At 41.4% G+C, this 17359-nt stretch overlaps 1 protein-coding gene across 1 annotated transcript in view; it reads left to right on the top strand.

Annotated features, from left to right (window-relative positions):
* The window catches only part of Cdkal1 (CDK5 regulatory subunit associated protein 1 like 1), a 532156-nt gene that overhangs the window by 271984 nt on the left and 242813 nt on the right, over positions 1-17359 (top strand). The window contains exon 8 of the mRNA XM_051169450.1: positions 17009-17175. Coding sequence (XP_051025407.1) covers positions 17009-17175 — 167 coding nt within the window. The remainder of the gene's footprint in view (positions 1-17008; positions 17176-17359) is intronic.

Here is a 17359-nt window from a genome sequence, read left to right as displayed (position 1 = left end):
TTAATCTGAAATCATCCCAGTTGGGTGAATATTTTTAAGCATTGTGAATCCTAGAATATTTGGTACATTTCTGGCATGAAGATAATTTACATATTGATAATTTGAAGGCCTTTATAGCAAAATAGCTTTGAGTGTCATTGAAAGCAATTTTATGGTCAGGAGAGATTTCTCCAGTCTGGATTCATTTGTTGTTTAACCTTTTTTATTTTTATTTTTTTTAAGTGAGAGGTATTTGAGACACCAGTAATGTTGAAGGCATTCTAGGAACCATTATCATGATTACAGTAGTTTTAAAAAGCCCCTACCCCCCCCCCCAAAAAAAAAAACAAAAGACCAAGAGTGGATAAAACGCAGTAGCTAAGATGAGTTGGAGAGTCTTTTTGTGAGGCTGCAAGATAGGCCAGGGCCTGCACAGCTCCTGGGATTTAAAGATACCGAAGGTACTTCTAGCCTGAGGGGAGGGCAGCAGGTGTCATCTCTTGGTGGAGTGGCATTGTGTTTCAGGTAATCAAGAGCCAGGTGCTTGTGGTACACATTGCTGCTGTGCGACACTAGGCAGGGGAGCTGGAAGAAGATGGGTATGCTTCTTACTCATCCTTGAGCTCTCAGTGTGATGCTCAGCATCCGGAATGTGGCTATGGTTTGTGGAACCGAGTGTAGCCAGTGATTAAACTGTTGAGGTTGTCAGATACAATTAGCCAAAATATCTTGGATGTAACATTTATAAAATGCTTGATTGTTTTGTGGTTCTTCTTGTTGCATGTAGCTTTTTTTATTTATGTGTAATAATATAAATGTATATGCCAAAAAATAAAATAAAATCTGTTTTAAAAAGATTTTGATTGATAAGGGAACTGGGTCCTTCTCTACGGCTTTTCTTTCTGGCTAATGTCTCTTTCTCATTTTTTTTAAATTTGAAAGAGAAGATATTTTCAAATAGTCTAGTATATTAAGCATTTTGCAGGGGAAAAACATGCAGTTAGTTTTCTTGTACACATTGTTTTATTAAATCAAGTGTTTCGATCCAGACCTGTGATGCCACCAGTTGGGAGGCTGAGGCAAGAGGATTGCCTTGAGTTGGAGTCTAACCTGGGTTACAGAGTGAGTTCCTATATCAGACTTCTAAATAAAATCAATGGAGTGGGGCTTGCCATGTGCCTCAGTTGGCAAAACTGCTTGCCACCTGATAATATAAACTCAATGGCCTGATTTTAATTCCTTAGACTTCATAAATGTGGAAGGACAGAGTAGACATCACAAGAAGTCCTCTGTCAGTTGTAGGACGACCCCCCCCCAAAAAAAAAAACCCAAAGCAAACAAGCAGACAAACCACTTCCTCACACATACATACACAAAAACAAATTAACTAAATGAACTAAAAGACATTAAAACAGTGTTTCACCTCATTTTTTCTTACTATGACTGTCAACAGCCTTGCAGTTTATAGTGAGTGCATTGAGTGGCAGTTACTGCCGAAGGCCTGCTTTTCCAACGCTGATCCATAAACTTTGCTGGGCATGTGAATGGTTGCTTTGGTCTTCATCCTTCCTGTTGTCGCTGAGATGATTAGAGGAGCACTGCATAGTAGGCAAAGTTTACTCCTCTTCTGCTGGCCGGGGAGCAGCCTTGCCTCCCCTGGTACAGAACTGGGTTGCCAGCTTACTAGTGATCAGGGTCTCCTTGTTTTTTTTTTTCTTTAATGTTTTTTGCATACAATAACTTTTAGTCAAGTCCCCCCAACTCCTCCCAGTTCCTTCCACCTTCTACCTATCTAACTTAATTCTCTCTCTCTCTCTCTCTCTCTCTCTCTCTCTCTCTCACACACACACACAAACACACACACACACACACACACACACACACACACACACACACACACACACACGCCAAAATGAAACAAGCTCACATAAAAACAAGATGGAGTTCTGTTTTGTGTTGGCCAGCTGGGCTTGGGGCCTGGCCAGGATTGTGGTTGAGAACTCAGTGACGCACTATTGGATACAACTGATCTTCCCTTTGCTAGAGGGTATGACTCTCAAACAGCTCCTCACTCTAGTGCTGGGACCCCTTCTAGCTAGAGCCTGTGCAGCTCCTATGTATGCTGCCATATTCTCTGAATTCGTGTGTACCTCACACTGTTGAGTCTGGAAGACGCTGTTTTCTTGGAGTCCTTTACCACCCCCAGCTGCTGTGGCCTTTCTGCCTCCTCTTCTGCATGGTTTCTGGAGCCCTGAGAAGAGGCTCCTCTTTCAAATGTAAAACTCTTTTTTCTTTCTGTTTTGGTTTTTTGAGACAGGGTTTCTCTGTGTAGTTTGGCTGTCCTGGACTCACTTGGTAGAACAGACTGGCCTCAAACTCACAGAGATCCACCTGCCTCTGCCTCGGCAAGTGCTGGGATTACAAGCATGTACCACAAATGTAAAAACTCTCAACTCTTTCCTACCTCTACATTTTGTTGCGTTTCTCCTGTGTTGATTTAATACATTTTATCATGCTTTATATTTATTTTTTATGCTTCCTAAATTTTTAAATTAATTTATTCAGATTACAGCTCAATTGTTATCCCATCACTTATATGCTCCCGTTCCTCCCTCCCCTAGGTCTGTGATCGAGGGGGACCTCCTCCCCGACTCTATGGTCATAGGCTATCAAGACTCATCTTGGTAGCCTGCTTATTCTTTCTGTATATGTAACACATTCATTTTCATTATATGTAAGATTAAGGCATCAAAAGCTGCGACATCTATTCTTTCCCATACTTCCCCACATTATGTCTGTGTCCTTGAACTCCCCTCACCGTGGCTGTGCTAACCTGTTTAACTCCACATAACAATTTTCTGTACAAGTTTCTTTAATTCTCTGTCATAATTTTGCTATATGCCTTGGGACTTTTCACATGGGCCTCTTGGCAACTATGTAATATTTGCTAATGGTGACAGTACTGCGACATGTTTCAGAAGGCAGAAAAGCATACAGATACAGGCTTGAAAATTTTCCTGTGTCCTGTGTAAGGTACTAATTAGATGAAGAATGTGTTTGGCACTTTAAATAGATGGTAAGTTTTGGAAGCAGCCTGCCATTAGCTACTCCAGTCAAAGCTTGATCTGGTGGTAGAGTGAGAGGCTGTGAGCACTCTTGCACCCTCCTTCCTTCCTTCCCTCCTTTGTGGCTTGAACCCAGCATCTTGCTAGACAACCAGTCTGTCACTGAGCTACATTCAAATCCTGTTTGTTTGAGACTGGGTCGTGGTAAGCCAGGCTAGCTCAGATTTGCTGTTACCCAGGCTTCCCGTACTCCTGCCTAGGCCTCCTGAGTTTTGCATGTGTGTGCCCACCATCCCCAGCTGGAAATAGGTTCTTGATTTGGTTAAACAAAGACCATGTTGGTTCTGCTGTACTTAAATTTTACCTGATGCTTGTGGAGTAGAAGTTCTGAGCAGAGGTTTCCTGTCCCCATAGTTCTTTACTCCACAAATCACGATATTCTCGTCTTTCTAATGTGTGTGTGTGTGTAATGTAGACTGGACAGAGCTACAGAGTGCTCTGAGGTAGGAGGATTAGGACTTTGAAATCAGCCTGCGAGACATGTGAGTTGGAGATCAACCTTGACTGCACGGTGAGAGCTTGTGTCAACAGTGGCAATAGTGGAGTTATTGCATCCAGCTTCCTTAAATGTTACCCTTGGTGGACATGGTGCAACACTCCAGAGCCCAAACTTACTATCAACAAACTACTAGTGCATCATCTGCCCATCCATTGAAATGCCCCCCATCTCCCCACCAGCATCACTTTCCCGGTCACAGACCTGGTCTCGAGTCACAGGCTCCCTTTAGTTACTGTCTCCCTCATCTCATTGTCTCTAGTCTTGGTCTGGTATTCTGCCTTCCTTAGTGTTCCATGACCTTCATATTTGAGGAACATACTGGCCAGCTATATTATAGAGCCTCTCTGTCTGTCTGTGTTTGGTTCTTCTTGGCATTGCCACACAACTCAGGCTGAGAATCTGGCGCCAGGACATCAGTGAAGTGATGTGCTCAGGCCATCAGGATGTTCAGTTTGCAGCGCAGGAGTGTACTGAGCTTCGTGCTCCTCATGTGGGTGAGGGGGCACCAGGTTTCCCTACTTTGAAGTTAGTATTTTCTTCTTCTTTTAATTAGTGACTAGGCAAGCATCCTCCTCCTCCTCACTTCGCCTCCTGCTAACACACGTTGCTCATTCTTGTCCCACCAGGGAAATACTGTGGCCCCTGCATGGCTGATACGCTCTTATTCTTTTACTATAACTTGAAGTACTTTTGATGAGAGAGCTGTGCCCTCTTCCACTGTTCTCAGATATTTATTTCTTTAAGGTTGGACTCATGGACATCATTTCTCATGTTACACCCATTGCTGTTGTCATTTATTGTATCACTCTGACTGTACCTTGTTGGTCACAGGGAGCTTCTTCAGGGTGACTCTTGGGCTCTTTTGACAGGGCCATATTGTTTCCAAGTCCTTTCTTACTTATTTGTCTTTCTCTAGAGCCCTCGTGCTCATGGCTGGACAAGGTATTCAGAAGCTACGAAATGGCTGAGTTGATTATATCTGGGTCTCTTCTCAGCTTGCTCTTTAAGTCTCACATGTAAAACATTCTATTTGAACAGAAAGCATCCAGGACACTTGTGTGGAGATTAGAGGTCCTTATTGGCTCCCTAGTTCTTATTAAAATAAAATTCCTTTTCTCTCACTTTCTATAGGAAATGTAATTCATGTGTAGAGTCATATCAACTTTCTGTATTTCTCATTAGATTTCTTACTGCATGGTGACTCCACATTTATCTGAGTGCATGAAAGAGATAATAAATTAGAATATAAGTAGGAAACACGGATAGAAGGAAGGAAGGAAGGAAGGATTGAAAATATAAATTCCATTTAATCAATATCCCTCCATTCTTTTATTCCTGAGACAGGGTCTCACTGTATAGCTCTGGCTGGCCTGGAATTAGCTCTGTAGATCAGGCTGGCCTCATCTCATAGCGATCCACCTGCCTCCTTCTCCTAAATGCTGGAATTAAAGGTGTGTTCCACCACACCTGCATTCGCCATTTCTTAAGAAACTTATACGTTTTAAAGTATGTGCATGGCTCTCATATAGTATTAGTTTTCTTTCCTATTGCTGTGATAAAATATACTGGTGAAAGCAATTTAAGGGAGAAGGGATTTCTTTGGCTCACAGATCTAATTACAGACTGTCATTGTATGTTATTGTCCTGGTGTTGTGCGCACGCACACATACACATGTACACACCACACACACACATACACACGCACACACACACCACTACCACCACCACCACCACCACCACCATTTGCAATGTTCCCTGAGCCTTGGATCTAAGAGTATTTTGCAGATAATCCACTGGGACCGGAATCCACAACTTTGCGTTTTGATTGGTTGTGGTTTTGTGTACTTGCCTTCACCTGTTTCAAGCAGAACATTCCCTAGCCCAGAATACCAGGCCTCTCACAGTGGTGTGTGCATTAGTTAATACAGTGGATGCTGTCCCCCACACACATTTCCAGAGGCCCTTCTTCTGGGTGACTCTGGGTTGTGTCATGTTGACAGTTTAGCCACCGTAAATGTTTTTACTGCAAACCTCTGTTATAGACTGTAGCCCTAATGAAAAAATTGAGAAGCAATTGGAATTTATATACTGTGCTGTATTTTTCCCTTTCAAATGCATGCGTTCTGTGTATTTTCTGTTTGTATGATTTTATTATAGTGAGAATAAATTTATATTTACTGCTGTTTATAATATTGTTACTTTTCAATATTTTGGTGGTGTAACACATCCCAGAAGTGACACTGCGTCCTCTTACTGCATTTCCGCTCTTTCTCCTTGGCCCAGCATTCCTTGCACCTTCATGCATTTCTTCTTTCTCTTGGTCATAGCCATTTGTTCATTTAACCAAATACAATGCATTTCCCAGGCACTGTTCGTGGCAGGAGGGAAGATCTATGAACAGAGCTGCAGGCAGCCTCAGTTTTTCTTTACCTTTCATTCAGCTGACGATGAGGTGAGCAGGCAATACACAGTAACATGAGTAGACATGAGTTGCAGGGCAGGCTAGGAGGCTCGTTTTCTGTCTTCCATCTGGCACCGCTTGGAATCTTTAGAGGATCAACTAGTGACCTGCCTGGACCTCCAGCTTTAGTCTCATCTCACTTGAAGCCCCAGGGAACAACACATAGCAACTGGTGAGCAGAGGACAAAATAAAGCTTTCCTCTGCCCTTTTGTGAGAGTATTGTTGACTGTTTAGGGGAACTCAAATGTGAAGTATTGAAATAAAACTTATTAGAAAAGGTTTGAGAGACTTGATAGGAGTAAAAAAATCTTTCAGAAGAAAATAACCAGCACTCTTTCAAAAACTGCCTTTGCTATAGTTGGCTAAGTTTTGGCCAAAGCAAGCGGTTACCATAAGCACTCTATTTTGTTTACAAATCATGGTTAATGGCATAGTAATATTGTGGCTACAGAAACAGGGGGAACATGGTACATCTATGCATAATGATTTATGGAAGGGGATTGAGGGATTATAAATATTCATATATACTAAGTTAATTTTATTATTTTGTTAATACCATTTCATTATTTTTCCTTGTGAGAAATGAGTTAAAGATAATGCACAGTAGGATTATTGTAGAGTCAGGAATTTGTGAGTGGTTATTTTTATCAGTAATATGATTTTGAGAATTTTAATAAACTATGTCAAAACAAAGGCAAATAAAAGTAAGTGAAGTATAAAATATGTGAGGTGTAGCGGCTTATAATCAGAAAGCTGAGGACATTGCCATTTCTGTTTGTTAAGTATGTAAAAGAAAGCACCATTTGTTGCTAGATGCCTCATGGTGTGAGTTAAATTCCTGTTAACTGTCACAGAGCTTCACTGCAGGCAGTTCTGAAGTCTAAGTATATTGAACAAAAGTATGATAGCCACCTGTGTAATTGAAAATGCTCTAATTGCCAGCTCATGGGAAATTGACGAATGCAGACTGAATATATGTTAATTGAGTATTTGAATTAGCTTGAGATTTCCAAAATAGAATAATTGAAACCTGCAGTCAATATTGGAAAGTCTTAAATATTTTACATCTTTTGGTTTTCTCCTACATTTTTCAACTCCAACATACTTTGCTTAAGCACACCCTGCAGCCCATCTGTACTTCCGGTGCTCAACCACATCTGAGGCTGGATGTAATGCTGCCTTCTGCCCCTTACACCATTTCATATCCTGTGGACGCTGTTTTCCTTTTCTTCAACTGTTCCTTGTTTGTGACATTACCAAGGCTTTCTTCTTCTGTTCTAGTTGCTATGTATCCTATTGTGGTGGTTACAGCTGAAGTTTTGTAGGTGTTCTCCTGGAGTCACTGAAATGAACTCACCTCCACCACAAAAAAGGCTATTGGAGTACTTTCTGGAAAATTAATGGGCTAATTCTAATCCAGGCTCCACATCTGGTTACTGTACAACCTTAGGACAGATTGGAGAGACTTTCTGATCTTCCAATGAAAATGGAGTAATCTTTTGTATTTATTAACTTGGTAGTATAGATTTTTTTAATTGACCTTGTTAAAACTCCCACACTTTGGCTGCTTACCACAGAGTATTAGACACAGCCTTATGAACAAAATGTGGTGGATGGGTTAGTAAGTGTGACCATAGACTGTGAAGAAAGACAGTACTCACACTCGCTCAAGCACAGTCACCCCATCTCACATCAAGCCAGCCTTTGAACTTGACACCTTCTTGGCTCCATTTCTGAAGTGCTGAGATGACAGGCGTGTGCCTGAAACCTCGAGTTATTGATGGTGAGAAATGATCATTTTTGCCTTTTCTGGGGTGGTACTTTTAAAATGTCATTCTGATTTCCACCCTTGGGCTAAAAGGAACATTACCATTCTATTTTAAAATACTGAATATTAGCTCTCTAAATTAGCTTCACATAGAAGATATTTAATAAGAAATTAATAAGAAAGATTTAATAAAGGTCACTTGCTCTTAATTATGCTTACAGAGCCCTAAGTGTTTTGTAAAATAGAAAAATGATGAACTTCAACAAAGTTTGTTTTATCAGATTATTGTCATTAAAATTGTAAGAGTTGTTTACAATCTAAAAAAAAAATAACTAAATTAACACGGTTTAAAAATACCACGTGTATCACATTTTAACTTTTTTTTGCATTTACTTCGAATTGTTTTAAAAGAAACATGGAAAGATGTATGTGTGTGGCACTTGCTGTGAATCCCGTCTCTACCTCCCCCCCCCCCCTGCTCCTTAGATGAGGTTTGCTGTGGCCCTTGGTGTCTCCTTCCTTCTGTCTATTTTGCCTTCTTTTAGGTGGTGTGTTAGACTTCCATTTTATTTTCATTTTGCTAGAAATACCTGTTTGCTTTAATCTTTGATCGACAGCTTCCGTAGGGCTTAACTATCACTTATAATTTATCAAAGTCTTTTCAATAATGAATTGTTCTGGTTACAGACTTTAATTGTAACTCTATATAATTATGCATGTCCATTTCTTTCTCCTTTGAGTCTTTTCTGCCACTGTCACATATTTGCTCCTCTCCCCACATTGTGCAACCTCCACAGTATGTTGCTTTAGCACACATACATTTTCAAGAGATAAAAATTGAAGTATATTTTACATGAAGGCCCACACAGTTACGATTCCTGCATCTCATCTGGTATCTTCCTTTTGCTTATGTTTTTTCTTCAGCTCTTAAAGGTCTCTGCTGATGGTGTTGATGGTGTGGAGTTACAGATCTGCTGTAATAGGCTCCCACCAAGCTGTTTGCCTGAAGAACCTCATTAGTTTGCTTCACCTCCCTCCCCCACCCCACCCTCCAACCCCCATCACATCCAGTAGCTATTTTCCAGGCCTGCCTGCTTTTCTTTCTTTCTTTCTTTCTTTCTTTCTTTCTTTCTTTCTTTCTTTCTTTCTTTCTTTCTTTTATCTGACTTTGAACACAACCCTCCTCATTACATTCTGGCCACATGGACTCTGAGAAATCTTCCATTTTTATCTTGTGTCCATATGCAGTTATTTTCTTACATCTGCTTATCTTTATGTCTTTCCTCCCTCCTTTCCTTATCCTTCTATTTTATTTCCTTCCTTCTTGCTTGCCTTCTTGTTTCCTTCCTCCTACATCCCTACTGCTCTAACAGGTTCTTACAATGACAGGCTAGCATCAGACTCATAATAGTTGTGCCTCAGAGTCTCTGGAGTCCACATTATGGGGTCCACCATCTTTCATTGTGCCTGTACTCTTGAAAGTATAGGTCACATTTACAGTACCTGTTTCCATTTCCTTTTGGGATTCCATCATTTGATGTTCTATTACCACTGATTAGTTATAACCAGATGAAAAGTAACAGTCAATCTTTTTCATTTACATGTCTGGTATTTCTGCAAGTGCCAGACATTTTGGATTGTGCATTGTCAAGCATTGAGTTTGCTATGTTCCTTTAATTTTTTTTTCCTGCTTCATTCCACCATGTAGTTACAGTCTTTGAAAGCAGTTTGATTATTTTATGGCATTTAAGGTCTATTAGTATGAATTCAGAGCAGCCTTTATTTTTAACAGAAAATTTCTTTATAATATTGTGGTATCCTTACAAAAACTCAATTTGATGACCCATCCCAGTATTCCTTTTTGCTTGTGGTGACATTAGATGTTCTTAGTCTTCTGTGGCCTTCTAGCAGTTTAACCTACTACTTTCTCACATTTCTTTTCTCATCTTGTGATTTATTGTCCTTCTGCGCATGCTTAGACCATTGCCTGAGAGTGGTGGGAAACATGTGATATTCTAACTCTCTCCAAGTACTTAATGCTGTGCATGCTAACTTTCTAACCTCCAATCCCTCTAACTGAGCAGGCGTATTGGGCTCTGTTTCTCCTGCTCCTTTCTGTACTGGCAGATGCCTCCAGGTCAGCTGGTAGCTCATGGATCCCTTGACTGTTTCTCTCAGATGATGTCCTGTACTGCAGGCTCTTCCTTGTCTTTAGATCGTAAAGCCATACACATCATCAGTTTTTCTGGTTTTCAGTTTTAAGAAAGGTTTCTATAATGTTTAATGCATTCTGTGGGGCAGTGGAAGGCCTGCTGCAGTATTTCCTTTTGGTTGAATTTTGTGGTGTCATTAATGTACTTCAAGCCAACAATTTGCCCAGGATTGCAAAGGTGCTGCATTTGTCATTATTGGGCATTTGCTGAGTGATTGACCTGCCCTTTAGAATGGCCCAATCTTTCTTACCTTATAGGGGGGTTATTTGTCAGTAATTTCCTCTGCAGAAGTAGGTGAGAAGGTACAGTTTTGAATTGCAGAGCCATGGTCAAGCTACAGTTGGTGTCGTCTGGAAGACAGCATAAAGATTTTCCTGGCTGGGCAATCCTTCTAGAGACAATCAGGCACAGAGACTGGACTCAGATTGGTTCATTTTCTAAAAAATAAAAAACGGTGTACATGTATTGTTAGAGAAATAGGTACTTAATAGTCTTTATATGATGAGCTATGAGTTAGACTCTCATGAAGAATGCAATACTTGTAAAGCACCATGAGACAGCCAAAGGGCAGGTGTAGCTCACCAACTCGGATTGTGCTTGCCTTGATACACAACATAAACCCCTTTTCCATCGTAACTTGTGACCCACACTAGCCTTGAACTGTAAGCACAGCTCTCTCCAAAGGTAGCAATGGGGTAACACTGAGGTCTTATTGCCTAACAATTCCTAGTCATTTCTTCTATCTTGCCATATACATCCTGAAGCATATTCGGGAATGGATGGCATTGCATTGATCTATTCTGGACTGATTTGGGGTAAGACAAAGTGGTTTTCCTCCAAGTGAACTTTCAGGGAAAATTCCTTAATTGCCAACTTATGCCTATGCACAATTGGGCATGCATATGATTAAAATCAGATGCAACATGGGAAAGCCATGCCCTAGGAGCAAAGGCTTACATTAGGTAGGCCTGTCAGTCAAGAAATCACACTCTACCTTAAGCAACCAACTCCTGCTCATGGATCCACAAACAGAAGCCCGAGGCAGTGACTGGGGCTCTTGAGTGAGTCTTACTTGGAGCGTTTAGCTTTCTTACAGAGTCCTTAACTTTCACTTGGCTTCTGACACTTTCCTGTTTGTCTGAGATTCTACAGGTCATTGAATAAGAAGCCTGGACCTGAGAAACACCCAGTCTGGTGACCACTAATAACAGTAGCAATGGCCAGGTGTGATGTTCACCTACAGCCTCAGTATTCAGAAGGCTTAAGATAGAGAGGATTCAGTTTGTGGGCAGCCTGAGCTGCATACCTAGACTTTGCTTCCAAAATAAAAGGTTTGTTGATGCAGCATAGGCTAGGCTAGCCTTACCATGATGCTTTCTCTAAATAAGTTTATTTACCCCCATCCCCAGTCTAAAATAAAGACATAACTTTTGAATGTTAATGCAGGGGCTGAAATGTCTACTTCAGTGAGCGGGCTGAGCAGGAGTGCCCTGTCCATGTGTTACTCATGACCCTTCAGATGCTTAAGGAACAGACATAGGTATTTGTGAACTTCCCAGGGTAAATTTTTCTAAGAACTCCATAAAACCTAATAATGCACAGCAATCCATATAGCAGAAAGAGGCCAAGACCAGGTGACTTAATGCAGTGTCTATAAATAGAACACATTTCATGTGCGGCTTTATTGGGAGTAAGAAGTCTAAAATTGAAATGGTGAGGAAGGAGTCAGATGTTACCAAAGTGAGGAAGGGAAAGGCAGAAAGACATGGGATGGGGGAGGAAGGGAAATGGAACAGACTTTGAGATGGTAGGTTTAACTTTAAATTGATGTAGTTTTCTCTGCCATCCAGTGCACATGCAAAGTATAGATATTGTTGTGGCTTTATGTGTTGTTATACTTTATTGCTCCTTTACTGTTGGATTCTCCTAATCACCGTTAGTTTTTGAGATGTATATATTTACTGCTTGTGTTTGAGTGTATGGACACGAGTGTTAGGAGTGCACAGATATGTTGAAAAGAGACTTGGGCATCAGTGTCTTCTTCTGTCACTTCCCCTCCTATTCCTTCAAGGCAGAGTATCTCCCTGGACCTGTAGACCATGTTTTCTGGGCTAGTTTAGAAGCCAGTAAGTCCTGGAAAGCCTCCTGTCTCCACTCCTTCAGAGCTGGGACTGTAGGTGTGTTTGGAATGCCCTCGAGTTGTGCAACAAGTACAGGTAACCACTGAGCCACCTCTCCAGCCCCTGCAGTTACACCTCTGTGATCTTTGCTTTTAAAGGTTTTCTAACAATAGGATAATTGAAACATCTTTTTTGTGGTGGAACTTTCCTCCAGTGATAAAGCAGAGGAAATTGATCAGTGTTTGTGTTTCAGTTTTTACAGTGGCACTCATACAGAGGAGAGTCTTTTAGAGTTGCATTTTGGCAAGTTTTGATTTTTTTTTTTTAAAAACAGGATTTTCTTTATTGTAAAATAGTTTGTTTTTTAGAGGATATTAGCTTTTGTTTATTAACCCTTTATGCCTTCTGTGTTACCCATCTTGTGTCACCTCAGCTTACTGTGGAGCAGGGTGGGGAACCCAGCTTTGGCATTGTCTCTACATACAAAGAAGTGGCTAGTGTCGGGACTGTAGTCTTTTGAGTGGGTTCTGATGGCTACATTTTTACAGGAGCCAGGGAAGAGATTCTCCTGCAAAGTGCATCTCATCACTTCCTAACAGCTAGATGTTTATCAAAGTTAGCACTCATCAAGTGGTATGACCTGACGAGTCTGGTGCACTTCAGAATGTCAGGTGGGCAGACCAGCTTGGGGAAGGATGGTATAGCGGGTTAGGAAAAGAATGCTAGTTAGTGTCTCCTGCCTTTTTAGTGTTTTCTTCATACTGTTCCAGGCATGGGAGTTGCTTGTTATGCATTTGATTCTTGGTTGTTCCTACATCTCTGTTTCGTTTTATATGCTATTTTTTTTAAAAAGTTGAAGTACAGTACAGCTGGAGTGGTCTCTTTGGGCCTGGCATGTTAGTCTCTCAGGCCAGCCCTGCTCCTCCTGAGAAGTGAACAAGAAGTCTGAATATCTGCCCAGTGGCCCTGATAGTGCCTATGTGGCAGCTAGGGTTAGGGTACAGAGGCTTCAGGGTGCATCTGCATCAGCTGTGTGGCACACATTAGGCAAGGACAAATAAAGTATGAATACCTGAAGTCCTGCCAGATTGAAGCTATTCAGACAAGCACTGCTTCCTGCAAGTACAGCCGATGAAAGTGCACACATGAGCATCTCTGTACCTCAGTGCAAGTCTGTAGCCCCAGCTCCCCCATCACATTCATGCACAGGCTTAGTCTGGCAGGGACTACTTGCAGTATGCCTAATCATGAGTTTTCAGGGAACACCAAACATGACGAGGATCTAACCTTGTTTTACTTTCATTGTATAATGGCTTCTTCATGTTAAAAACTGAGCAGTGGCCTCTCCCCAGAATGAATGACTGGAAGTTAGCCTTATAAAGTCTGCACTTTGATGAGCGATAGCAGGTTTTCACATATGTTTGGATTGATCTGGCAGGGCAGGGCTGTCAACACCAGGGCTTACTGTTGCATGTGTGCTCCTCTGCCTGAGCACTCTGGCAGCCTCTATCTTAGCAACATAGGAACTGCTGCTTTTGCTGTGGAGGTTCAGCATCCCAGCTGCTTCCCTCTGTGTGATGTAATTTGAAGCTGCAGGCCCCCATGGTTATTACTCCCCCACCCTTGCAGTTGTGAGAGCTGACCACTGTTCTCTCCAGTGGATGCACTTTCCATTCTGTCCAGGGTGATTTCCGCTCTGTGTTCATCTAGCAACAGAGAGGGCACTGGTCCAGGAGCTTGCTCTTTCTACACAAGGCATACGTGGAACCATTTGGGTGGAAAAATTATAAATTATAATTCTTTTCATTTGAAAACATTCACATGTGTTGCTCAAATGCCAGTAACTGGAAAATCACAGTTAATGTCCTGTTTTTATGACCTCTTTCAGAATGTTTTAAATTGTGTTTATGTTGTTTCTTGGCTATCTTTCTTCTTGGAGCTTTTCTATTTTTTAAATTATATTTTTTTAAAACGGGTTGTATGAATCTGGGCTGGTTCACTCCTATTATTGGGGTGGGGGAGGCTGAGACAGGATGCTAACCCAGGCTTGCAATCCTCAGCTACAGAATGAGTTCTAGGCCAGGCTGTGGTACATGAAGAACCAAGTTTGCATGAGTACAGTCTCTGATGGCATACATAATTTTAGAACCAAGATAACACCATTAATCAAAGACACTTTTAATAGAGTCTCTTTATTTTTTTGAAAATTTCATTCATGTATGTAACATAACTTGATCATACTATAAAAGACAGATTGATAGTTCTATTTTCAGAGTTACTGACAAGCTCATGCAGGGGCCCGGGGTGTATTAGCTTTTCTCTCCCATTGGGCTAACCTCTTCTTGTCTCACAACTTAAAGAAAGTTACAGGTGGTCTGCTTCATGACTGAGCTTAGAATGAGAGAGAGAGCGAGCGGCAGCAAGCGGCAGCAAGCTCCAAGCTGCACATTGTGAGGTGAACAATGAGATGCCAAAGAGAAGGGGAGTTTGGGAGGGGTGCAATGTCTGACCTGTAAGCAAAGAGGCAGGGATTTTAAAAACAACTGCCCTGCACCAAATTCACATGACGCCGTTTTGTCTTTTCTCAATGCTGTGTCCCTTTCTGTAGAATTATATATAAAAGACTACTTCATTTCCACTGGCCTCTTGATTTTGTTATTATCATATTTCCAATAATATCCACACCAGACTCCCTTCTTTCTCCCCTAGGCTAGCCACAACACTTCCTTCTCCCACTTGCATGTCCTGGTGCCCTCTCCTCTTCTCTGTGTGTAACCCTGAGTCCAGTTACTGCTGCCTGCTAGAATGCTGACTAAGCTTGGTTTGCCCTCAGGCAGGACTTGCGCAGATAACCACAGCTATCCTGAGTTCTCAACATGAAGACTGCCATGCCCAGAAGGCAGCATCTCATAACACTGCTCTTTCACTCTTCCTGCACGGCCTCCATGATACTCCCCGAGCCTGGGGGTTGGTGGGTGTTGACCTACTACATTTTAAGTAGAAAAAAATTATTTAATTAAAGACAGTGTTTATACATGCTAGGTTTATTTCTTTGGAGGATAAGGGCTTATTATTTCTGGAACTTGTATATTCAAACTGAGGAAATGTATAGTATATTCCTAACATTACTGATTTTGTTTTTGTTTTTCGTTTTGGTTTTGAGACAAAGTCTCACTGTGCTGCCTTGTCTGGCCTGGAATTCACTATCTAAATCAGCCTGGTTTCTAACCCAGAGATCTGCTTGCCTCTGCCTTCTGATTAAACGTGTCCATCACATCCAGCTACATTGCTAACTTTAGTACTAAAACCACCCCCAGTGCCTGTTTTTAAGTGAATTTCTTTCAATAGCTTTTGTTCTTATTGCTGACCTTGATTCTCCTTGGGAAAACTGAACAGTTCCCATCTACCCTTGCGTCTTCTGAATCATGTGCATATCTCGGAAGGATAAGATTTAGTTTTGCAGCTTTGATAATCATAAGGTCTATAGCTCTTATCAAAAGAAAGAATAGTTTCCAGAGATCACAACTCCAAAGCTGTGGGCCATGTTACTGGTATTAAAAGCTCTGCGTGGATTTTCTTCTGTTCAGTTGGTGTCCACTTATGTTTACAAATTAATCACATTAGTTACCTCTCTTGGCTTTTACAGTTTAAATGTGCTCTGGAAACTTTTCTGCCATGAATTAAATGACCATTTTAAGACAGCTTCTAGACACTCGCATGTCTCCCACTGGGAACTACATTTACGCCCCTGTGTGTTGAGATCTTCATAAGCAGGGAGCACCTGAAGCTGAACTAACCTCATGCTCATTTTGTTTGCTTTGGCCTTTTGAATCATTTGACCTTTTAATGTCAATAATCTTCTCACTCAATAGAGTGGGTTCAGAAAGGGTCTGTGTGTCTATCAGGAAATCTTGGTGGCTCTTGCTCATCCTATTTCGTTCATTTTTTAGTGGTACTAAGTGATCCAGAAGTATTTTCTCTTGGGTTTGGGGAGGTGGCTATTACAAGCTTTAACTTTTGCTTATTTGGTTGTACTTTCTGAGACAAGGTCTTGCTCCATAGTCCAGAATAACCTGGAACTTTGAAGCTTAGGTTGGTCTCGTACTTGGTACAGTCCAAGCTAAGATCATAGGCACATGCTGCCCCGCCCAGCTCAAGCCATAGCATTTGAAGATAGGGTTCCTTATAGCAGCAGCAACAACAAAAATAAGCAGTTTTTCCTGAGGTCCTAAAGTCTCCACAGCTAGTGTACAGGGTTTCCAAGGCAGCCATTTAGTCTCTGCATCAGCCATCTTCTTTTCTTTTTTCTTTTTTAGTGTGAAAATAAAGTGAACACTATTTTAACTGAACAAAGGAGACAGATTAAAATAGTTACTATGGGCTAAATGGGATAATAATTCGTGAGTTAATCCTTAACTACACTTAACATTTTCTTTGTGGGTTGGAGACTAACGAGTTGCCTGTTTTCAGTTCCTATTCTGTGGAGGACTGTTTCCGTTCCAGGGCTCCTGGAGTTGAGTTAGTGTTCTGTGAGTGGGGTGGAGGCTCCAGCTGGGATTAGGGTATTCTGGAGAAGCATTACTTGAATTGATTGGCTGAGAGTGTTAATGACTTCCTAGGACACATGGGTAATTTGTGACCTTGTGGAAACTCTCTGGTGTTCATAGGATGAACTTAATAACCCACTGCTACAGAGGGATAAGCTGCTTTTTCTCTGCAATTGAGCACCCAGACTGCCTGCATAATCATGTTGAAAATTACTGCATTAGAAAGGGTGAGCAGCTGTATGCTGAAGGAAATGGCTGGGTCACAGATTTGTTGTTTATTCTCTTTCATTCACAGAGGGCGTTTGTGAAATATGGCTGACCAGCGAAGACACCGGGGCCTATGGCAGAGACATTGGCACCGATCTCCCTACACTGCTGTGGAAGTTGGTGGAAGTGATTCCTGAGGGAGCCATGTTGAGGCTGGGCATGACAAATCCACCATATATTTTAGAGCATCTAGAGGTAAGGAAAGATCACATTGATATGCTGACACAGATGTCGATAGGACAGACCATGTGGTAGCCTCAGTGTCATTTTGAACCAGTGTCACGTGTCTGTGGTCTCATATTCCCAAGAGAGAATGAGACTTGCAAAGTGCCTCTTCTCTCATTCTATTCTGTTGACTTTTACTTCCTCAATATTTCAT

The sequence above is a fragment of the Acomys russatus genome, chromosome 3 (genome assembly GCF_903995435.1).
Source record: "Acomys russatus chromosome 3, mAcoRus1.1, whole genome shotgun sequence".
Lineage (NCBI taxonomy): Eukaryota > Metazoa > Chordata > Mammalia > Rodentia > Muridae > Acomys > Acomys russatus.
The sequence above is the reverse complement of the archived record's forward strand: the minus strand, read 5'-3'. Positions and strand labels throughout refer to the sequence as shown.